The sequence below is a fragment of the Mytilus galloprovincialis genome, chromosome 8 (assembly GCF_965363235.1).
Source record: "Mytilus galloprovincialis chromosome 8, xbMytGall1.hap1.1, whole genome shotgun sequence".
Classification (NCBI taxonomy): Eukaryota; Metazoa; Mollusca; class Bivalvia; order Mytilida; family Mytilidae; genus Mytilus; species Mytilus galloprovincialis.
The window spans coordinates 86,466,646-86,492,907 of NC_134845.1; the positions used below are offsets into that span (position 1 = coordinate 86,466,646).

General features: G+C 32.1%; 1 protein-coding gene across 2 annotated transcripts in view; it reads right to left on the bottom strand.

The window, feature by feature from the left end:
- Nucleotides 1-26,262, bottom strand: part of LOC143042730 (rho GTPase-activating protein 6-like) — a 72,594-nt gene that overhangs the window by 26,785 nt on the left and 19,547 nt on the right. Inside the window, exon 2 of one of the 2 annotated variants that reach the window (XM_076215170.1) lies at nt 21,647-21,756. In XM_076215170.1, coding sequence (XP_076071285.1) covers nt 21,647-21,756 — 110 coding nt within the window. Of the gene's footprint in view, nt 1-21,646; nt 22,831-26,262 lie in introns of those variants that run through there. The other variant, XM_076215168.1, reaches the window with a different exon arrangement.

Here is a 26,262-nt window from a genome sequence, read left to right on the forward strand (position 1 = left end):
TACCTCAAATATTTTCATTGTCGCGTTACAACTGTTTCTTTCACTAGAAACACTAGTAAAACATAAAATATAAGATTTTTTTTACATATATATAGAAAGGGACAAAACTGTCAACAAATTTGTTATTGATAACAAGTTCTATGTAAATCATTACATATTCTATAACCTATTTCGAAGAAATGACGATCTGTGTGTAATAAAAAATGGTGTATGATCGTAAACATGGCGGTAAAACCGTTATTTACTGTTGTATGTTTTTTTGTTTTTAGAATCGTCGTTGTTCCTTGTTTATGTTTTGTTAATTGCTAATTGCGTTATAGAAAGATTGTCGATGACAGCCGTACGTACAGTATACATGTAGACCTCAAACACCGCCCCTCCGAGGAAAGACACTTAATGCATGGTTTATGATCCACCCTCGTTCTTGTTAGTAAGGAAATTCATATATAGACGGTTCGACCATCAGCACACTATAACCGACCCCTCCCATGAAACGTATTTAATACATGGTTTATGAACCACCCTCGTTCCTATATTATATGTAGCTTTTAACCATTCGCGGAACATATATTGTTAATTAAAAAATCGTTCCGTTTAGTTATTAACTTTGAAATAGTAGCATTTGGCCTTTAAGATGGATTTCTGTCATCATCGATTTTCTGGTTCCAGAATGATACACAAAACGGAAGTATGGTTCACCAGAAACTATTGGGCAGTACAACAGTACAACAGTTCAATATAGACCATATAAATGTCTAACGTTAGACATCTTCGAAAAATAGATGTCATAAAATGTACCCAGTATATCCTCAGAAAGGTTAAACATATGTCAATGGCCTGATTTGTTTTATATTTTCCGACTAATGATAACTTGATAAATCAATATAGTTATATCAGAGCATTTTCCGGGTAGTCTTCAAGTCCTTGATTTTAAATTTTCTTTGGCAAATTAGCATCGTTAACCCGACCCTCCCTTTTTAATGGAGACTCAAATATCGAATTTAGTTGATATCAATTTATTTTAAGCTTTATGAAACATTTCTGTTCCAAAAATGGAAAGTTGCAAACGGAATAATATAGACAGTTTTAATCGTGCTTTAATTGGGTTCTTTTACATTTTTGAATTACTCATAGTCGAAAACGAAACAGCTACAAAAGGAATAATATAGAGATTTGTAATCGTGCTTCAATAAGCCACTTATAAATTTTTGAATTAATCATAATCGGTTTGAAGACAAAGGTGAATTAAGTTACAAGGATATACTATCTGTATTAAAATGTATCCCCAATGCCCTCGTTGTGAAGCTAATAATGGAATGTACGTGTTATAAATATGTTTATCACATTTATCCTTCGTCAAATCACTTTAATATAGGATCATAAGATTATTTCTTCATTTTTCTCTAGAGGTGCTGTCAAAATGCATGCATCTCCATGATAAAAACCCCTTCGAAAACATTTGTGTCCGACGAAAGGATTTATGTCTTTCTATTTTTATTTTGTTTAATTGAAAGGTTATAATATGCCAGTAAAATTTAAAGAGGTGGAATTCAAAATGTCGCAAATGTTAAATTCTTGATGGTAGTTTTCTAAGGTTAAATCACTCCTAAAATGTCAAACTATTTAATGTCTAAAACGTCTTGACTCTACTTTAGTGCGTGGGACCCTTCTGTTATTTTTAGAGTGCCTCCAAGTAGCAACTCGAACAACGAAATCATTCTTAAGTCATTATTAAAATCTCTGATTTTACATAACAATATAATTTAAAGATAGAAAAACGAAAAGACCCCCTACTACCAATCATTTATATACGGTATCTCATCTTAAGAGATAGTTTAAATAAGTCATATTAATATTTAGGGATTTGAAAGCCAATCCAATAGTAATGCAAAAGGATTTAATTGAGCATGCCACCATGGCGTCAGAATGTCAATATTTAAAATAGGATAATAGTAAAATCTATTTTTCATATTTGTTAAATTTTGCTGCCTTTTTATATTTTTACCGTTATTGTTAGACGTTTTGATAGGACTTATATACGCAAGATATACAATGTAATACATACGCCACATTCTACGAACAGGTCATAAAACGGATTGATTGCTGGTTGCTTTGCGCCGTCTCGGCAAAAAAGGCTAAATCGTAGCGAGACAAAAAACGGACTGATAACTGTATACAACAGAAGCATTGAGAGAGAAAAACAACATTTACTTACTAGCACTCACAGAATTGAGGGGGAGTACAGGGGTAAGGGAGACGGGGAGAAAGGTGGTAGAAGAATCGAGAAAGGGGGTGGGAGAAAGGAGAAAAAGTTGGAGAAAAAAATAAAATATGAAAAAATAAAATATCTCTCTTTTTTCCGGTAAATTAAAAAAAATAAGGAGAAGAGGGGTAGGAGAAAGGAGAAGAGGGGTGGGACAAGGGAGAAGGGTACCCCCCCTGTCCTCCCCCTCACAATTGCAGTATACTGATAAAGCAACAATTAATGTTATAACAGAATCAAACACTTAACGCAACCACACCAACAAACATTTGAAGAAAACAAAATTTAAGAGGAATTTCACTATTATAGGAATTGGTCAATTTGTGGTGATGTTTCTTTAAATAATTGTTCAAATTGGAGAACATTTCCTTAAAGAAATAAAGGTGACGGGAATTTCAATATTCTTACTATGAAAAACATTTCAATACGATTGATTTGGTTGTTTTTCAATTTCGTATTCCTATTGTAATGAACTTTTTATATTTGACACATTTCCGTTATGTATCCGTATTCTCAATCATAGTTAGAGTCAATATTACGGCGAAATTAGAAATTATACGCAAAATAAGTATTACGCCCCGGATTCAGGATACTAAATGCATTTGGCCAATCAAAAGAATATGTATTGCCCCATTTTGTCGTGTGTGTAACATGCACCTCTTACATGTTCAAAACAGATGATAAATGGTCAAGCAGTGAACATTGTCACAAATCCTGACAAGTTACATGGTATTTATAGGATAAAACATACCGCGCAAGGTCCTTTTAGATGATAAATTATGCCCCAGTGTAATTATGTTATAAATGCTAATTATTTAGAATATATGGGGTAAAATTACGGTCAAACCCTCCCATTTAACTAGCGAATATAGATCAAAACAAACATATATTGGAAGATATAATTTATGGGTATAGCTAAAACGCCATACACGTGCCAGAAAATGTTATTATTAAATTACGAAATCTCCTACTTTCTAAAGACCAAGAGTCAATTTAGGCCCACTTATAATGTTATTCCACCTGACCTTGAAAAAACAAAAATCGTAATAATTTAAAATATTTGCCATTTCTAAATTTTTAAAGTGTCACAGTTGAAAATCTAACAAAAAGTAATTATCTAATAAGAACGCCTAAATTACATACTATTTTACATGTTAAATCTAATTTTTAACATTTAGTTTTTTAATATAAGTTTACTGGTAAACTGAGGTTGAAAAGAATTCCTTTTACAGTAATGTTAAAACATTGAATTCCACGTATAATGTTTCCGTGAACTTTCTATATCAAATAATACACAGACGTCAATAGATTTTGAAATACATTTGTATCTCCCTTGTTCACAGCTCTTATACTGGAGTTTTAACAGGATCTTGATCCTGATTCTTTAGCTGTTTTTGACTCTTTTTCCTTATTTAGATATTGGCTCTGATTCGGTAGTCGACTTTGACTTTATTTCTTTATAGCTCTGATTCTTTAACCAGTTTTGACCTAATTTCTAAGCCATATATAAGATCTGATTCTTTAATCGGCTATGGCTTTACTTTTGTTAGATAAATAATGGATCTATTGGTTAAGCAAGACTTGGCTTTATTTCTTTTCCAAGATATTGGCTCATTCTATAGACAACTTTGGTGCTGATTTTCACCTATTCGATAGTGACAGCGTCTTGGTATTTCGTCAGCCTTGAAAATCACTAGTAGGGACATAATTTCAGGATATACGCAAGTTGTTTTCAAAATCCTTGGCTAAATGATGTTTACAAGCAAGAATGATCCCGCGAAAAATATCAGAATAATTTCATAACTGACATTACTTAGTACCGCGTTAACATTCGAGAACAACAGCCGGAGGTCAGTTGACCGAGTTATCAAACGAGGAGTGTCCAAGCATATCTGATAGAACTGACACATGACCTAACAGTTTGATGTATTGCACTATACTGTTTACATAGAGTAGAAATGCCTATCAAAAATGTTTTCCCTGTATGGCCTCAAACTATAATGACGACATGATTCCAGTTTGTGTATTCGTGTTGATAACTTCATTTTTACTAAGAAATCTATATTTATATAAATACATTTTTTTTAGGTAATATATATAATTTGCATGAGGTCTTAATATATCTCTTTTGAAATTTAAATAACAATTCAAAATTTGTCTACCTCAGGTTGAAATGTAAATCATTTTATAACTAAACAATTTTGATAAAATTTTGAAAAAAATGGAAATGTTAACATTGCATCTAATAGAAGAGAAAGAGAGTGTTGCCGCTGAACAACCAATACCATTTCCTTCCTTCAGTGTTTTTTTAGATGGATACCTAAGTTCGATTTCCAAAACCTAATTGTACACCATGCAATTCTGACATTATGAAACCACTAAAATGTTTGAATAATCCCAAATTCCCAAATTGCATCTAAGCATCTTTGTGTTTTCAGACAAACAGAATGAATAACCAAAAAGAAATATATATATAAGCTTTTTCACTGCATGGCCATAAATGAAACTCTTTTTAACACTTTAACTTATCAAACACGTCTTTAACCGTTTTGCTAATGAAGCATGGAGTATGATCATAAGATAGATGTACTTTTATCAAATATATCTTTCATCAATGCGTGTGAACCATTCGATGTACGATGTATATATTATAAGTGCTTGAACGGCTTATAGACATACTATACATCTAAAATATAGTTAAAACGATTTTTTTCTCACGATATATAATGGTTTTATTAATTTATTAAATATCCTTTTTATGAAGAAGAAACATCTATTCAGAAAAAATAACAATACAAGTTATATGATGTTATTCCTCAAATCAGGTTTTGGATTCGTTTTGTTCAAAGTTCTGATGTCTTGTCTTTTGTTTTCGAGTCATGCGCCAGAATCTTACAACAAGAGGATAAAACCTAGAACCTTAACCGTACCAGTTTTAAGAGATGTATGGCAATGTACGCGGTGTTTTATCTCTTTGTAAATTATGTAGTAGCTAAACGCTTATAAATAGCTATTTCTAAAAAAAAAGATTCTAACATATTTGTTTTGCTTTCTTTCGATTCTCAAAATTTTCTCATACAGGAGGAGTCGTCCCTTTTTTTTCCCCCAATGGTGTATGTTGTCGTCGATTAATTTGACCTATTTATTATTCGTTTCATTTAATTTTCCTTATATCAGTCATGATTTCATTTCAACCAATGAGGTCGACAAACAAATATGTTTATTTTTACGTAAAGACATAATTAAATATTATTTTTTTTTAAACTATAATAACATATTTATGAGCTACATTTCAATCAATCTAGAAGTCATCATAATACATGTAGATAGAAATTATGGATTTTGTATCAGATTTTGGATGACACAATAAATTTCTAGATTGTCATGGTGTTCTAATTTTTGCATTTAAAAATTTCTATAAAATTTCTATAATTCAAAATTTTAAATACTATTTTATGACGTGCAGATGACTATAATATGAAATAATGTCGAATGGTGACCTATTTTCTAGCGTAGTAATAAACTGTGACAGATGTTTTCGTGCCAAGCATAAAGGTAGTATTAAAACTATCATAGTTATGAAATTCGAATAAAAGCCGTATTAGGATAGTTTTTTGAAAAAACTTCCTTCTCAGTAACTTCTTTTATGTTTTTTTTTATTATTATAAATCTGTTTTTAATACGAAATAAGTTTTCCACCTATATTTTGTAAATTGTAAATTTAGACAGAAATAAAGAATGCAAAGTATTCTGTTCAATTATATTCTTTCAATTTATATCATATCCATTATCTCAACAGCGTGAAAATTTTAAATAGCCAAAAATTTCATAAATGGATAATATTTCTTCTGACTGAATTATTATAATTATGCGTGCCTTTTATTGTGACTGGTCAGTGAAACTTGTAATAAGTAGAACACTAATGACAGTAGTTTGTCAAATGTCGCACACCTGCACGAAATGGCATACTTCAGTACTTATTCACAATCTGTGGTCAGGGACCGTAGCAATGGTTCAAGGGCGTTCGTATGTGCAACGGACAAATTATGTTTGGAATTTGTTAATGAAAAAGTGCCCATTGTCAATTTATTTCAACTCTGATGAATTTGCAATCCTTTGAAGAACTGGCTCAAATTTATTAATTGGCATATGCAAAATGTCCAAACTATTAGTTGGCATATGCAAAAGGTCCGAACTATTAGTTGGCATATGCAAAAGGTCCAAACTATAAATTGGCATATGCAAAAGGTCCAAACAATTAATTGACATATGCAAAAGGTCCAAACTATTAATTGACATATGCAAAAGGTCCAAACTATTAATTGGCATATGCAAAAGGTCGAAACTATTAATTGACATATGCAAAAGATCGAAACTATTAATTGGCATATGCAAAAGGTCGAAACTATTAATTGGCATATGCAAAAGGTCGAAACTATTAATTGGCATATGCAAAAGGTCGAAACTATTAATTGACATATGCAAAAGGTCCAAACTATTAATTGGCATATGCAAAAGGTCCAAACGGAGATTACGAAAGAGGATCTACTTGGGGTTGAGAGATATAGAGATTCATAAAGAAAACGTGCAGAATAAAAGGCAAACAATAAAGTATAGACAAAAATTAGGCAAACTAAAACAAGAAATACAGAATAATTGGGTGCTAAAATATACAGTAAAACCTGTTTAATCCGAACCTCTTTGGGACTTCAGATTTTGATCGGTTTTGGCCGATATTCGGTTTAATCAGGTTCTCAACGCATACAATTTGATATGACGGTGCTTTAGAACATGTTTGGTTTATACAGGTTTTTTGGTTTATGCAGGATTCGGTTTAACCAGGTTTCACTGTATAAAGAATAGAGAATAATCGACAAATCACATAAAGGAAAGAGAAATATGGTATACAACCTTAACAATACAGAAATGAAGGAACCCTAATTCACACCCTTACATATTGCTTCGTTTGTTTCATTCAGTATCTCAACAAGAGCAGAAAGGATATATGCATTTGATTGATAAAACAGACAGGAGAACCAATTGACATTGATGCCAAAGTAAAATTAGCAATCTTAGTCAGAATACTCAACCAAAAGAAACAAAACAGGGTCAAAACCAAACACAGATATGCATTGATCAAAGCAGAAATGTTCTGAAAGGAAAAGTCACATACGTAGACCGGCATATTCATCAACATGCTAAATTATTTTGTAGTTTTGTTTAAATAATAAATATGTATCATAAAGATAAAGGCTTATGTAAGCATACGTACTAAAGAATATGAATAGAGAAACGTCATTTAGCTTGCAAAAAAGAAGGTGCAAGAGTAAAACAAGTACACTTGTATGTGCAATTGCAAAAGGAGACAATTACGAGATAAACATTTGAACTTTTGCATTCAGTAAAAGAAAACATCAGAGAAGTCCTAAACTACATTTTGTTTTATAATTCGGTTAAGATAATATCTAAATCTCATTATTATATCTATTTTGTTCCCGTAAAAAACATATTAGTGCAGCCGCCATATGCATTCAATAGAAATTTATAAATATGATAAAAGAAGTGCGTCTTTCAAGGGATATCTTATGACTGCAGTCAGATGCTTTAAAGGTACTTGTTGACAATACTGTGGTGAACTTGTTGACATAAGGTAATTTTATAATTGTACAATTGAAAATCTTATTATGAGACGAATTGTCGCAGTTGTTGCGATACTATCAAATATTGAATTTCGATCAGTATCGCATGTGTGAAAATGATTTTAATTTTCCTCTTGAAATTATAAAGAAAGAAAGCATGGCAAATTTATACAAGGTTTTTATTATTGAAAGGAAATAATTTAATTCGCTCCAGTTATGAAATGATGTATGGTGTAAACGTGGATTTAATTACATAATTACTTAGTAGGGGAACGGTGAATTAAAGGTTAATCTACACAAAGAATATATTTAATCCGTCAAACCAACAGGTGTAGCTTACAATTGTTATTTTAAAGTTTATAAAATCTCTAATATAAAGTTTAGATGAAGCTAACTATGGTTTATACAGTTGTGTTTATATTACTTGTGCGTAAAGCCAAACTGTAAAGTTTGCAATCGATACCACAAAAACCGCACAGTCAGACGGCCAAACACACAACCATAATGCGATCTGGAAACCAAACTTACAACAACAAAAAAAGCAAGCATAGATTTAGCAAAAAATAATAATCACAAAATTAGCAAAAAATGTTACATAAATAAACAATAGAACATGCAGATGCATATGACTACACTGAGATGAAATTAACCTACTATATATAGCACTAACATGACATTTGGTGGGTTTTTTTTCTCTCTCAATGTGTACCTGCATGTATACATGCATGAAACGCCATCTCACTTTCCGCAAGTTTAGTTTTTTTTCTCTATGTTGACGTGAACACTGTCAAAGTGAAATAATACTTAAATTGTCTTGTATATGAGGCAAACATCAGACTTATAAAAGAATATACGGAGTGTATATTAAAACATTCACAATCAAGAGCGATAGTTGTTTCATAGTTTTCAATATTTCCTGACATGATGTCAAAAATAAACCTTCAGTAACTACTTCGTGTGTTTTATGCTGTGTCATGTCTCAACTGTCAAACTTTGGATTTTTTTTATGAATTAATAACAACTTTTTAAGCTTTCGCCCTTTGATCTAAAAAGTGTATTAAATCCTTCTTTCTATACTGAGAACCTGTATTGTTGCAGGCAGTTTTTTTCTATTACTTAAAGACTTCCCGTGGTAAAACTTAACTTAAAGTAAATAACGTGGGATGCGACATTCGAAAATTGAATATTTCCAGTGTTCTTATCTGAAAGGCAATGACACGCCTATTAGGAAATAATTACATGGTAGATTCAAATAAAGGGGATCGAATTGAGCCTTCAAGCTCTATGTATAACAGTAGATTTAATGGTGATACAACCAATTATTTATGTACATTTTGTAGTTTGTAAGGCCACTGTATGTACTGAGTCGAGATTTTATTATGTATTTTTTTTTTACCAATATAGCACGCGAATATCACCTCCAGCGAGAGAGTTGTTTATGGAGCCACTGAAGGTCAAATTGGTACTGTTTTTCAACTCAGTTGGTATTCTTACATTTCGTAATCTTTTATGAATGAATGCAGACGAGCTGTATGGGGGAATTAATTAATATTAGAGTTTTAGTCTAGCTACGCCAGGAAAATGTTTTCTTTGCAAGACTAAAGTAAACACTTGATTTTAGATGGGGTTTAGGTTGGCTTTCAAAAATTGTTCAATGAACAGAAAGGTTAAAGGGGTGTTTGGGGTTATGTTGCTTCTCAACATAAAAATAAAATTATTTTACGTAGAAGACTCATTGACTAAACAGTGAATGGTTGAAATAAGACAAGGCCAGAAAAATAACATTAGTTGCAGCGTATTTATACATAAAAAGAGTTTATGTAATCTTTTAAAATAAAATGTATTCCTTCTATTTTAAGAAATTTAAAATATTGCTGTGCTTCAAGTACATTTTTATTTGAAGAGTTTTCGCCTCTATTGAATTAAAATACCTTTTGCTTTAATTGGGTAATGGTATATATATACATGTATGAGACATGTCATTTGCATTCTTTTTAACCCAATCCCAACTTAATGAAATGTATCGTTTTATGTTAACAAAGTGTGTGGCTTTTGTTGCCTTTAGCGTAGTTAAAAAGCTATTTCTTTCATATACATTATTCATGCCCCTGATCACATATATGATAAATATTAAGGAGTAAAAATGTGAAAAACAAGCTTTTTGATGGATAGTTAATAATTCGAACCTCTTGGCCAAATATATCATAAATGTACGGCAAAAACACGTCGGAGGTTAAACTAGGAGAGCTTTCTTTTGTACAGACCTTTGTGTAATGGCTTATGACAAATTTGAAAGAAGATCGAATTAGTTACTCGAATGATCAGACCTTTGAACTATAAAGAAAACATTTAGTATAGAAGGATGGTGATGCGTCTTGAAGGGTCATCTATTATGAGCTAGTTTTAACACGTTTTTATGCGTTCAATTCATTTTGCAACAAATACAATAAAAAACACGACATCAAAAAAGACAAATTCCTATTTACGGTATTTATATACGTATATACAGGTACATGTACACTGAATGAGGGTGAAGATTGGGGAGCGATCCTTTATTCTGTATTCTTTTAAAAATTTTACGCTCATTCAATATATTTTATTTTTTAAAATACTGCCGTATTACTTGATAACTCAGTCTGTATTCTGGACATAGTCTTTTCTGTAATCCTATTTTTTTTCACTAAATTCTTTAATTTTCCCAGTTGTTCTTAATTTTGAGTACCCCCTTTATTCTTTTTATTCTTATTTCTGAATTAAATCCCCATCCACACCCTCCTCCTTAACAAGACTAAGCCTAATTTTCCGAGAATTGTTTTTTATTTTAATGTACAAAAAAATGAAGATTTGAGACTTGAATATTTACAGAAAATTGAAAATATCTATTATAATATAATAGATAATATAGATGATTTTGATAAATTGGTTTTATGTCTTACGTGTCCGTCAACTGTGGAGTGTTTTGCTCCATTAGTTGAAAGACCAACTTTCAAGTACAATACACGATATAAATGTGGCAACACTGAGATTTTGTAATTTTGAACTTCGAACATTAGGGTCGCTGTGTCTGGATTACAGAAGATTATATCCTTTAGCTCAAGTACATCATTATCTAATCATGAAGACAAAAATTAAACATGCATGATAAAACTGTTAATCTTGTCTGTGCAACATTTAATGGTTATAGACTTTTCCAAAATATTTTGACCCCATCCCATGATCAATTTTGGTGCCCTATATAGCTTGCTGTTCGGTTTGAGTCCAGGCTCCGTGTTGAAGCCGTACTTTGACCTATAATGATTTACATTTTACAAATTGTGACTTGGATGGAGAGTTGTCTAATTGGCACACATGCATATATACCACATCTTCTTAATCTTCTATCAATCTTATAATAGACAAGTACACGTAGGTAACAAAAAATATCTGAATGCTTTAACTTGAAATGAACTCAAACAACGTGAAAAACAATGAACTGTCGTGTATTAAAAAAAGTTTGGCACACTTCAAAAACTTATTACTAAAATTAGCAAGCATGGTTGATTGCTATATGCGATAAAGACAACAGCTTTACATGCATTTTTCTTTAAACTCGAAACATAAAAATCTGTTTCGAAAGAGAGCTTTCTGTGATTTGTTTTTAATTTTGCTAAATAGGTTGCAAAGTTATATTTTGTCATGATAAGGTGGCCATTGAACATTTGGAACCAAGAGGACGTTTTGCTAAAAAGGTTGCAGAGTTATATTTAGTCATGAAAAGGTAGCCATTGAACATTTTGAACCAAGAGATAGTCTTGTAAATAGGTTGTAGAGTTATATTTTGTTATGAATAAGCAGCCATTGCACATTTGGAACCAAGATAATGTCTCCACGTGACATAACAGGAATACTGGTATCTTAATGACTGTCTCCTCATTACACATCACTCTATCCATCCAGTGAATGACTGGGATTGTTTATTATCGAAAACAGCCGATAGCCACATAATGACATATTTACTTTTTTAAATAGAGTACACGTGACAGGTATCATAGGTATTTTGACATTTTGATTTGGTTTTTCTAGTGCAGACCGAAGACCTATGGTGCAAAAATAGTGGTTTACAACATGTAAAACATGACAGGTGACTAGGTTTTTTCATGTAAAAATTGATAATATACATGTCAAATTTCAATTGGAATGCATAAACTTGACCTGTTGTGTAATCCCTGGTGGTCAATTTAGTGAATATCTCCACGCTTTGTAATATTTACTGCAAAGCTGTCCTTGTCGGGCATATGCAATTATAAATTCAAAACAACGTTCAAACCTATGATTGCGTTGGATAAAAACCGCATTTTTTATACAAGTGCATGCGGCAAAACTGACAAATTCATTGGTATAGAGGGGTCTAAAAGCAGCACAAACAACATTTTCCAGACGACCAAAATTATAATGAGAATATGATAATGAAAATTAACAAAACATCAGTCATGTCAGTGTTAACGCATTTTTTTTTAAAATTAAAACATGTTTTGTATTTATCATTTTCATTTTCAATATTTTGTTCAAGAAGATTGTTTGGTGAGCTTTGTTGTTTTGATATTTGGGAATGTGGTTGTTGTGGTCAGGTGGTTGTTGTTTTACTTTGTTGGGTTAACCTAAAACATTGTCTCAATTCCTTCACATTCGAAAATTAGAGAAAGTCCTCTCATTTGGCGCCTCGTTTAATTAAAAAGTTTCAACTCAATCAGTCAATGTGACAATGAGATACATCTCTATATGTTTGATAGCATCGATTATAAACCATCTTCGATTGTACAATATTACTCATAAAACCGTGAAATATATTAATTTTACCTGATGTAACAGAAATTGGGTCATTATTTCTGATAATTTGAGTAAAGATTAAGAAAAATTACAATCATTGTTTCAATCTCGGCATGGGTCCAAAAATCTTTAAAATTTGACCAAAGTACGATATTTTAAATAGAACAGGGATTGAGAAAATTCTACCATTGTTTAATCAGCCTATCTGATAATTCAACTGCATTTTAAGCTCCTCGTTGTTTTCAAATTTAGACATTTAAATTTGAATGAAAATGTGATGAAAGACGTATAGTAAATGTAAACAAACATAAAGAAAAACAGTAGATTTACAATTCATGTAACTTTGTGTAAAATGTGGTTTGTGTAAAAAAAAAATACATTACGGTTAACCACAACTGCAGATGGAAAATGGTTTATGACTTTATTCCAAAAATACTTTTAATATTTGCATTGATTTTTAGAGTACCCGTTAAATAAATAACGGGTGTCTAACATTATCTGACATTTATTTCCGGTGTAAATTTATAATGTGATCGATGAACGATTTAATCTTGAACTAATGTGCCAATATTGCGAAAAACCTGTGTAAACTTATGATGGTCGCGTAAAATTGACATATTCGGTTCCGAAAATATGTAAATATAATTAGGACCTCATCGGTTATGGTAGCTTGGATCCAGCTGGCTAAGCATCAGTTAACTAGGTACCATTTGTATACATAATAATAATCGTTATTTGTCATATAAGTAAATTATACTTGTGACATAAACAAAAGTAACAACAACAATAAAATAACTGAGTTGAACACACACATATCTATATATATACAAGTAAAACTAACTAAGAGTCCCCTGTCCTCAGCTCTAAAGACTGTTTTATAAAGGAACCTGTTTTTTTCACTTGGTTTATATTAGAAGGATTTAGTAGGACTACTAGTTTTTCAGTATCAGATAGATTTGGAAACATAGGATTATCTATTGCCATGTCATTAAAAAGTTTTATACGTAAAACATTATTAATTTGACAGTGGAGGAGAAAGTGATTTTCATCTTCTAAGATTTTCATCTTCTAAGGTTTTATACACGAACAGAATTTAAAATCCATCCATATAATCTATTTCAAAAGTGACCACTTATTTCAAGCTACAAATCAGGTTTCAGTTAACCTATTGTAGTAAGATTGCAAAACATACTTTTGTTTCTCAGTGGCGGATCCAGCCATTTTAAAAAGGGGGGGTTCCAACTATATGCTCCCATTCAAATGCATTGATCGGCCCAAAAAAGGGGGGTTCCAATCCCCGGACCCCCCCCCCCTTGGATCTAGCTATATAGGTACATTTGAATGGTTTTACACTATTATTTTTGGGGCCCCTTTTATGAAAGCTTGCTTTTCAGTGTGAGTCAAGGCTCCGTGTTGATGACCGTACTTTGTAATTGTAACCTGGATGGTGAATTGTTTCATTGGCACTCATATACCACATATTCTTATATATATGCATACATTGAACCGACCATACTTCTATGTTATGTAGATTGGTAACTTGTTTTGCAGTATTTATTAATAATTTCCGTTTGGCTAACATCTCCTCTTTCAAAATACTTAAATACATATGACTTCAATGTATGTCATCTGTGGCCAACCTTAAAAATATGTTTGTTTGCAGTTTTCCGACTGTACCTTCAGACTGAAGGGTCGGTAGGTAGGAAAAATATTTTATTTTATCAGCCAAAATACAGTTTAAACAAGCAGTTACACTAAACCAAGTTTCTTGTGAAGAAAAAAAAACATTTTAAAACAACAAACACTGGACATGCTGAAAACCAACATCAAATGAACAGGCATTTTCAGATAAAAAACTTTTTAACCAAAACTGAAACTTTAACATAGTGTCATTATCCAATTTATGACATAAAATATGGTATAATTATTAAATACTGGAACACTTATAAACAAGGAATGTCATTATGACTAGAACTGTTTTAAAGAAATATATTCAGACATGTATGCTTCTTGACTAGAATGTTTTCATGAGTAGAGTGTTTTCATCAAAAAATGTAGATATTAAAGATTTATAAGACAATGTATTAAAGAGTGTATTTTTAATAAACAAAAAAATAACCATTGAATCTTCCTCAATTGAAAACTAGAGGCTCTAAAGAGCCTGTGTCGCTCACCTTGGTCTATGTGCATATTAAACAAAGGACACAAATGGATTCATGACAAAATTGTATTTTGGTGATGGTGATGTGTTTGAAGTTCTTACTTTACTGAACGATTTTGCTTCTTACAATTATATCTATAATGAACTTTGCCCATTAGTAACAGAGAACTATATTTGGTAAAAATTTACATATATTTACCAAATTAATGAAAATTGTTAAAAATTGACTATAAAGGGCAATAACTCCTTAAGGGGTCAATTGACCATTTAGGTCATGTTGACTTATTTGTAGATCTTACTTTGCTGAACATTATTGCTGTTTACAGTTTATCGCTATCTATAATAGTATTCAAGATAACCAAAAACGGCAAAATTTCTTTAAAAATTACCAATTGGAGGGCAGCAACCCAACAACCAGTTGTCCAATTCATCTGAAAAATTCAGGGCAGATAGATATTGACTTGATTAACAATTTAACTTCTTGTCAGATTTGCTCTAGATGCTTTGAATTCATAGTTATAAGCCAAAAACTGCATTTTACCCCTATGTTCTATTTTTAGCCGTGGTGGCCATCTTGGTTGAATGGCCAGGTCATCGGACACATTTTTCAAACTAGATACCCCAAAGATGATTGTGGCCTAGTAGTTTCAGTGGAGATTTTGTAAAAGATTACTTAGATTTATGAAAAATGGTTAAAGATTGACTATAAAGGGCAATAACTCCTAAAGGGGTCAACTGACCATTTTGGTCATGTTGACTTATTTGTAGATCTTACTTTGCTGAACATTATTGCTGTTTACAATTTATCTCTATCTATAATAATATTCAAGATAATAACCAAAAACAGCAAAATTTCCTCAAAATTACCAATTCAGGGGCAGCAACCCAACAACCGATTGACCGATTCATCTGAAAATTTCAGGGCAGATAGATCTTGACCTGATAAACATTTTTATCCCATGTCAGATTTCCTCAAAATGCTTTGGTTTTTGAGTTATAAGCCAAAAACTGCATTTTACCCCTATGATCTATTTTTAGCGGTGGCGGCCATCTTGGTTGGTTGACCAGGTCACGCCACACATTTTTTAAACTAGATACCCCAAAGATGATTGTGGCCAAGTTTGGATTAATTTGGCCCAGTAGTTTCAGAGGAGAAGATTTTTGTAAAAGATTAATTTAATTTATGAAAAATGGTTAAAATTGACTATAAAGGGCAATAACTCCTAAACGGGTCAACTGACCATTTTGGTCATGTTGACTTATTTGTAGATCTTACTTTGCTGAACATTATTGCTGTTTACAGTTTATCTCTATCTATAATAATATTCAAGATAATAACCAAAAACAGCAAAATTTCCTCAAAATTACCAATTCAGGGGCAGCAACCCAACAACCGATTGACTGATTCATCTGAAAATTTCAGGGCAGATAGATCTTGACCTGATAAACATTTTTATCCCGTCAGATTTCCTCAAAATGCTTTGGTTTTTGAGTTATAAGCCAAAAACTGCATTTTACCCCTTTGTTCTATTTTTAGCCGTGGCGGCCATCTTGGTTGGTTGACCAGGTCACGCCACACATTTTTTAAACTAGATACCCCAAAGATGATTGTGGCCAAGTTTGGATTAATTTGGCCCAGTAGTTTCAGAGGAGAAGATTTTTGTAAAAGATTACTTTAATTAACGAAAAATGGTTAAAAATTGACTATAAAGGGCAATAACTCCTAAACGGGTCAACTGACCATTTTGGTCATGTTGACTTATTTGTAGATCTTACTTTGCTGAACATTATTGCTGTTTACAGTTTATCTCTATCTATAATAATATTCAAGATAATAACCAAAAACAGCAAAATTTCCTCAAAATTACCAATTCAGGGGCAGCAACCCAACAACCGATTGACCGATTCATCTGAAAATTTCAGGGCAGATAGATCTTGACCTGATAAACATTTTTACCCCATGTCAGATTTGCTCTAAATGCTTTGGTTTTTGAGTTATAAGCCAAAAACTGCATTTTACCCCTATGTTCTATTTTTAGCCGTGGCGGCCATCTTGGTTGGTTGACCGGGTCACGCCACACATTTTTTAAACTAGATACCCCAATGATGATTGTGGCCAAGTTTGGTTTGATTTGGCCCAGTAGTTTCAGAGGAGAAGATTTTTGTAAAAGTTAACGACGACGGACGACGACGACGACGACGGACGACGGACGACGGACGACGACGGACGACGGACGCCAAGTGATGAGAAAAGCTCACTTGGCCCTTCGGGCCAGGTGAGCTAAAAAGGCAACTTGAAAAAAAAGTATTAAGACATTCGACTGTTTTCATATTTCTAACAATATTTAATTATATGTGATAAGGTTATATTTTTGCCAGGCTTTAATGAAAACCAAAGAAATCTAAAGTTTGGGGTGAAATCCATAGCACCATTAAAAGTAAATGGTCTGTACTGAAATGTTTTTAATGCATAAAAAAAATTGGCAGCATAGCTTCTAAGGACATGTTTTAATTGAATTCACAGGCCACACAGTTTGGGTATATTTAATATTGTAAGAAAGAGAATAATTGCAATGAGTGGGGCACCCCCCTTATCCTAAAGGAGCATACTCATTGCAATCGAAGATAGATTTAATATAGAGAGAGTATATTTATTTTTCAAGCTATCCATTCATTTTCTCTACATCTTTGTGTAGTTAGGGTTGCTTCTTATTGATTTGGCATGCTCTATATCCATTAACATTTCAAATGAGCCCTTCCTCCGTACAGGCGTGTTTACAGATATCCATGAAGATTTAAGTCACGGAGGAGTGGTTTCATCTTTGTTGTCTTCACAACGATTTGTAGAAAATATGCCATACTTCAAGCTGCTGTCGAATTATTTAACCACTGAAATTGGTTCCATAAAGTCAACCTCCACAGATTCTGTACCCGATTTGTTTGAGACAGAATGGTTATCGTGTCAGTTATGAATATCCGCTGCATCATCGTCAATGATATCATCACACATCATTACATGTGCCTGAATCTGTATATAAAACAGTTTACTAATAAACTTTTTTGTTTGTTATTTGTCTTAAAATTGACATGAGACGACAGCATAAAGTACTCCTCCGTGACTTCATGGATACCTGTGAACAATTTCCATGTGCTTTATCATTAAATGGTCACATGAACGCTTGACGGGAAGCTAAGAAAAATTGAACTTGAAATGCGTAATTGACCCAGACTTTAAATCATTTCCGGAAAGGACCCAAAGTTCCGGATCGCGTCAATAGAAGTATTAAAAAAAATTTCTTCAAATATAAAGCAATAAAATTTTCACAGTCGGGAGGATTTTCAAGGGTCGGTCGGTAAACTGCAAACAAACAATATTTTAATTTAAGCCTGTGTGATTTGAAAAATAGTACTAATTTCCGATGGTTTCGTCGGTACCGATGAACCACGAATTTAAATGTTTAACGAATAACAAATTTTCTAGGATCTATGCAGGGATTGGCAAAATCACGAAATCAAATATCCACGAAAATGCATATTTTTCACAATCCACGAAAATAAATAAATCCACAGTATAGCATCTATAATCTCAAACCCCAAAACTGCAATCAACCCATTTTTGTCCGGAAGTCTCAAAGGGATGGACGAGATATAACAGAATTTTAGTATAATTCATTATGTCTAATAGTTGTTGACATAATCAACTGAAAACATTCTAGTTATAAGCCTAGTCTCTGATGAGTTTAAAATATAGTGAAACCACTATATAAAAAAAACGGTAACTTCTTCCTATAACAAAAAGTGCTGTGTTTCACTTTTTTATATTTTTTATTTTAGACACGTCTTTTCGATCAAACCATCAAACAAAAGAACTACTATATGAATACATAAAGAAACAACACGTTATCAAATATAATAATTCATAACTGTCAAAATGACAGACCTTAAACATCTTCTATCTGGATTAAAATACACAGTACGGGACCGGGTCACACCAATTTATCATTTTGATACACATCGTCATATTTTTATAAAGATAATTTTCTATCGGAATGTTGATGAGAAATCAAATAAACCTAAGCTACTTTATATCTCTGGCCTTTCTTTTTAATGCAGACTTTTTTATTTACACTTTGTGAATATTAATCAAATTTTTATTTTCAAAGAGATAATTAATTTTGTAAATTTATTGTACTTATTCATATAACCGTGAGATCCCAGTTTATTATTTATTCATATTACTAATGATTGGAAAATGAAGGACATCTATGTCATCAGATCCGGATATTTGATCGAATATAAAATTGTAATAGATGCAGGTTTGGTTACACAATAAAACAACAGCTCTAAACATGATTAAGTTTCAGTATTTTTTTTCTGTTTTTATTTTTAATATATATATATATATATATTTAACCACTTACACTTAATTTTAGAAGACCAGTGAATATGACGACATTAAAAGGCAGAAGCGGACTATGGGGACAGGAGTCGGTCCCTTAAGAGGCTATATATATGGTAAATGCATGTTCTACTTGACTTGCGTTGTATATTTAGGGGACCTCTTTTTCAAAAATCTGGATCATCACGAGTTAGTATCCGAATTGGTGCTTTTAATATATTATCAGAAGTGTATTTTCATTTGATAATTTTACTAATTAACTCTATTGCCAGAAAAAAAAGTGTGGTCAACTCAATACGGGGGAACCCCCACATCCAACCTTACAAATACGAATGGTCATTTACTGAAAGCTTTCTGGTATATACTCTTTATCACAGCATATAAATGCACTATAAAAATCTACTTGAGATGACAACATGTCACTTTTGAAGTTGTCCAGGTGATATCTCATGTCGTTGACCATTCAATGAGTCATGCGCATGGCTGAGACATTCCTAAGCATGTCGTTTGCATGTAAAAATATTGAAATGCGATTTAAAAGATGTTCCTTTGGTGGTTATCAGATCCAATAGATATTGATAAGTATATAAACATTGGGTTGTGATAAGGTCACCACTTATGATAAGCCTTTATTTGAACAGGTTGATAAAACTTGTGACAGTAAATAAATGCATACGAAAGCCCTTCCAGACAAAAGCATGACAGATGAAATTATAATATTCAATTTGAAGACAGTATTCTTGCCTCGCATTTCATTCTTTGAATGGTGTAATTAATAAAGGTGTTTATTTCATAGTTTAAAGATCTGTCAGATTAGAAAGATTTACTGCATTTGTCACGAATAAATATAGAACAGCGCCTATAATTTCAAAATATGATAATCGTTGATTTTATCAGTTTTTAAAGTAACAATTGTTTGAGCATCATTTGAAGTCTATACCATCTTTCTATATCGGCGTCAACCGTTGTTTGGATGTATTTTAGTTTTATAATTGTTTTACAATGCATTTTTCATATTTTAATATACAGGGTATTTAAAAATTGTTCTAATAAACAGCTACATTCATGAAGAATATAGTTTCCCTATTGTTGCTATCTAAACTTGATTCTAGAATACAGATGTTTTTAAGTCTTCAAAATTAAAAACTATACATTTTTCACATTTTGTCACACTTCATATAGGACATTTAAAAATTGTCATAATAATCAACAATATTATTTAGGAATAAAGTTTCCTTATACATGGTTTAGACTTGATCCTACTATACAATATATTTTAGTCCTCTAAATTTGAAACTTTGCATTTTTCATATTTTGTCATACATGTAACATATTTAAAAAGCTACCTTTATGAAGATTAAAGATTTCCTATTGTGAATGTATAAACTTGATTCTCGGATACAATCAGAGGCGGATTGTAGCTGACAGGTCACCGGTGGCCCAGACCCCCTCTTTCGACAGCCTGTGAGATCTCCTTCAGAAAATTCTGGATCTACCACTAATAATGGCTAATGTACAACCCATGTTCTAACACCAGCTGTCAAATGAAACCTGTCCGTCTTGTTATATGCACACGACAATTATTTTAGCTAATTATAATTACTGGCTAATTGACTTGTTTTGGAATATACATTTACATAAAATATGCAATTACTTGGTATACAAGTATGACTTTCTATTTATGTTTCTTTATATGCTAAATAATATCTTGAAAATTCTGGTTTTATATGGGGAAACGTACCGTACTGCCATACAATGTCAATTCCATTTAGACCTTTTTCCTGTTTTAGTTATAAATAAGTATACGCTATCGTTGTTTCTTAACTAGTGAAATGTACTGTTTCCTTTGCCTCTGGTGTTCATTCTAATTATAACATCGCTACTAACTCAAAGCCAAAGGCTTGGACAACCATATATGGCTAAATGCATGTAGTACTTTATAATAATGGGTTTTTTTTAAGAATATAGAGTTTTGTCAGCTACTTTCTGTTTAGGTTCTACTTATAGAATCATTATAGTATGATACTCATTGATAAAAGTGAACGACCTCTTGTCCGTACACATCTGAAATATGAATTGTTTCCCCCATATCAATATATTGTCTGTATAATCCTGACATAAGGAAACTCTTCCTATTAATTGTCAATCGATTTTTGTCTATCCTGATTGATGATATAATAGGTTTACTGACACAACTGAACCAAACCAGGACAATTCACTTTCTATACCGAGCAATATGATTCGGTCATCGAAAATGTGGCGGGAAATTATTTCGCTTAAGGATGTTTTATGTAGATTTAATCTACATTTCAACCAAATTTACTAATATGAGGACGAATACATTTGATACACAAACTTAGATAAATATAACTACTTACCTCAGGGCTCCATAACGTGGTATTGACAACAGGGACTGGCCGTGTTTTGCTGCGAAATCTTTTTGGAAGAATTTTGTGCGTGGAAGATGGTGACTTCGTCTTGTTCATCGCTAAAGAAAGAGAAGAAGAACATTTTGGATAATTTATAAATCCAAAATCATCATTGTCATCATCATCACTTAAACAGAGTTCAATACTATCCTCTTTTTCATATTTTGCATTTTCAACTATATCCCCAACTGACTTGCTACGCTCTCTCTTAACCGGCACGCATTCCTCTGGGAAACGTCGGAGACTCTCACCTCCTCTAGGACTCAAACTTAAAACAGCACCAATGTTTGTTGCAAGTTTTCGCAAACTTTTTTTCTGCCATTTCCTATCTTTTAATGGCGATTTAACGCTGATCAATGATTGTGAATGTGATTGTCTTGTCAAACTATTTGTTTTATTATCGTTCAATTCATTTCGTTTAAAATCCAAAATAGATAAATGTCTTGAAGGGGGAGAAAAAGTCCTCAAGAAATAATTATTGTCTAAAGTGACGTATTCAGTTTCTGAATCCAAACTGTCAAATTGCGAAGATTCGTCCCCATCGTAACTCATTGAGAAGGTTGCTCTCATTTCATTACTAAATTTTGGTGGTCCGTGAGCCTTCTGGGGAGTTGCAATGTTCCCGTTTGGCAAACTAAGAGGGGACACATGAAACATATATCCATTCCAAGACCGGTTCATCATTGTTTCACTATCTGGGTAAACCATTTTACTAACAAATCCATTTTGATGTGTATTAGGCTTTTCTTGTTGTCCGTGGACGGTCATTATCAAACAGATATTTAAATACGGAAATAAAATTCGTTCTTCAACATTTATGACATACACTTCACGATGGACTATTAAAATTTGATGTACACATATTATAAATCCTATATTATTTAAAAATCCGCACAGAAGATGGGTGTTTATTTCACGCCTTATTGAATAGTAGGTAAACAAAACGCTGTTCCACTCCAGTGTGTCAATATTTAAATGTATATATATGTCCTTGTTTTATAACACTATTAATGCACACATTATTTTATCGGAATATTCCCCATAATAATAATTATTATGTATTAGTTTTCAAAAATATCCTTCAATCGATTTTTGAATTAATATACGATATGTCGTCTCAAAATTAGTAGAATAAACTATACGGTTAGGAATACTATATTTTTAAGAGGCGGAGCTTCGAAACCAAACTGCGAAACGAGGCTTCATAAAGTGTCACTCAAGCATGACCCACATAAATGGATGTAATGAACCTCATATTCATAAAAAGTAAATTACATTGAGGCCTCCTACGGGGATCAACAAATACTTTTCGGTTTGACGCTTATTATGAATAGAGGGCTTAATTCAATAGAGCTGTTAAAATTTAAAACAATAAAGTAGTGCCGTGTTTGAACTTGATTACTCACAACGAGATTTGGTTTTAATTACGATAACTTATGGCATCCTAAATTAATTCTCTAATCCGATTTCACACGTAAATGTTGGAAATAAATAAGGTATAAAAAGATGTAATATATTTAAGCATATTTGTCAGAAATGTTTACTCTTTATTGATTTTGATAATAGACTTAGTTATCTAATCACTAGATTTATCTTTGATCTTAGCAGTGGATTAAAAAAATCTTCTTAATAAGATTATAAATTGATATGCAGAAAATAATATGGGAAAACAAGTTTGTAGTTGATAAAAAGTAATCCGCGTTTGTGTGTCAATTTTTATTATTCAATAAGGGTTGGAATATGTATCCCCCCCCCAAAAAAAACAACTGGATATATATATGTTAGGGATAGGATCCAGCAGCAGATCAGGATAAGCGGTTGTATGAATTCTTAAAAAGCCATTTATTAGATGAGAAAAGAAAAAAGACGTATAGCTAGTGTCACTGGTCTAAATAAATCACAATTCAGTGATACCTTCATACTTCTTACAAAATTTACATCTTTTTTAAATTTTAAACACATTTAAAGAGCAAAATAATTATATGTTCTCATTCTAAAAGCCCTGTACACCTATTTAGAAATGCCTCAATTATAGCGACTACTGACCGTGCTAATTTGGTTCGATTTATGATTTATTCGATATCTATGTTCAGAAATACAACAAAAAATCGACAATAATACCTTATTAACTTAAATCTTGAAGAATTGGCTCTGCGTGTGTCAAAACTGTGGTTTTAATTTCACACTGACAATGAATCCAGATGAACTAACTAGTGACTTTAAGTCTTTGTTGATATTCTAGATTATCAAAGAAAACCTCTTTGGTTTGATAAAGGTATGGAAAAAATCATAACAATAATAATTACTTGTACAAATACATAGTGGTTCAATGAATAAATTAAATTGAAGAGAAATAATTGTCGAAATTGTTCATAATTTGGTATGTCAACGTTCTGTGTAGGGGCTCGAGAGATGATAGAGTTCTTTAAATGAGCCATATGAAATACTATTATATATTTTATACTAATAATGTCTATTTATAAACTGCTTGGTCAAATATTGATATATATTTTTGTTGCACAGGGTGTTTATTTACACTGAGTACACTAGCTCTAAAAGTGCAAAAATAAAAAAGAAAGTATAAATTGTGAATTTGCATTGTTATGTACGATTACAAAAGAGGGGGGAATATAATAGTCACCAAAAAAAAAACGATTGAAGGCATTTTCCATAGATGGTGAAATTTTCTGTAATTTTGAAAGCGGCTATGTTGTAGATATTATAATTTCCCGCGAAATTGAATACAATGGAGAATGGAAATGGAGAATGTATGAACAGAACTTGAACAGGGAGAATGTATGAAAGAGACCGTTGAACCCGACCAATGAACAGAAAACAGGGAGAATGTATGAAAGAGACCGTTGAACCCGACCAATGAACAGAAAACAGCCAAAGACAACAAAAGGGTCTACAACACAGCGAGAAAATTCAGCACCAGGATAGAGGCTTCAGATTGACCTTAAACAAAAATGTGTACTAGTTAAGTGAAAATGGACTCCTTTTGTCATCATTTTCGATGAATTATTTGATCATCATATACTGCAAAATACCGGTAAATGTGATCCGTCTGTTTAATAACACGTTTTTTTTTTTGTTCATTTCCTATTTGGTCAGGTTACTTCTGAAACCTCAGTCCGAAACGATTAGATTATCATTGGATAATTTAAACTTTTAATTTTCTCCTATTTGTTTTATTTTATAGTAATTACGTATACGGTTCCGACTTGTGTATCGATACCTTTGTTTAGTATATATTATATTGTTCTCGCTAACACCCTTAGACCCATAATACTGCCTAATAGTTATTCATCAAAATAACTTCCCACTCTCGCGTGACTTATTTCAAATGCGATTCCGGATACGAGACTATTACAGAACATGTGATAAAATTGAGTAACAAACATTTCAGAGTGTCTTGTAAATCAATTAAAAAGGTATCAATATACTAGTAAACAAACATAGATCTTGTAGATACGACACTTAAAAAGTAATTGAATACATAAGTGGATAATGAATTATAAAAAAAATACCAGTAATATATGTTTTATCATATTTTGAACGATTTTAAAATTCAATGACGAAAACATTTGTAAGGTTATGTTATATATTGTTACCAACAAAATACATAAAAGCTTTAAATACTATTTTGAGGAATTTATAAAATTCAATGACGGGAATGATTTCTTAAGGTTTGCTATAAATTTTCATTCATAATGATTACACAATAGTCTGCAATATTATTTTGTAAGCAGTAAAATCCAATGACGAAAATATTCAAAAATAAGTCATTTGCCGTCATTCATTTTTAAAGCTTTATTTGTTTCAACATATTTATTTATAGTGGTTTGGGAAACAGTTATTTCAACTTATATAAATCCCTTTCCACTTGGCTAGTGCTGCCTTGTAGCGGCATTAGCCTGTTCTCTTTCGAAATCTACAAGGTTTTCTTTTACGTGCAATAGATCTCATTCCCTCTTATCACAGGCCAGCCATTTAGTGTCCCCTTACGACGGACTATCATCGTTTCTCAAGACCATACTAGAAAATGGTGTAAAAAAAAAGCTTGACATCAAACTGTGGGTAAAAGATAATTTGTTTGAACAACCCATGTGATATTGTTCTATGGTTTGTCACGATTGTAAAAAATGAAAAACGAAACGGTTTTGTTTGAGATAAGCTACACCCTCGAGGCTGCATCGCAAGTGAAGACCGGACAGATAGCTCTGGTCCCACTTTAAAATCTCTCAAGTTTCTCTAAGAGTTATGGGGTTACAGTGGCGGAACCGGGGATGGGGGGGGTTTAGTTGGAACCACAATTTTTGTGACGATTATTGCATTTGAATTGGGGAAAGCACTATTGCAGTTTGTTTTAAGAAAATACCTTACCCTTTTCTATATTTTAAAAGCTTTTTATTTATATGAATTTGAAACCTAATTTTTTCCTTCAATGTTTAAATACAAGTTTTATCTTCATACATTCATTGTGTATTTATCATCACTGACAATAAATACTTTTTACAGATTGATTCAGGACAACACATTACATTTTCTTCCTAAAAACTACT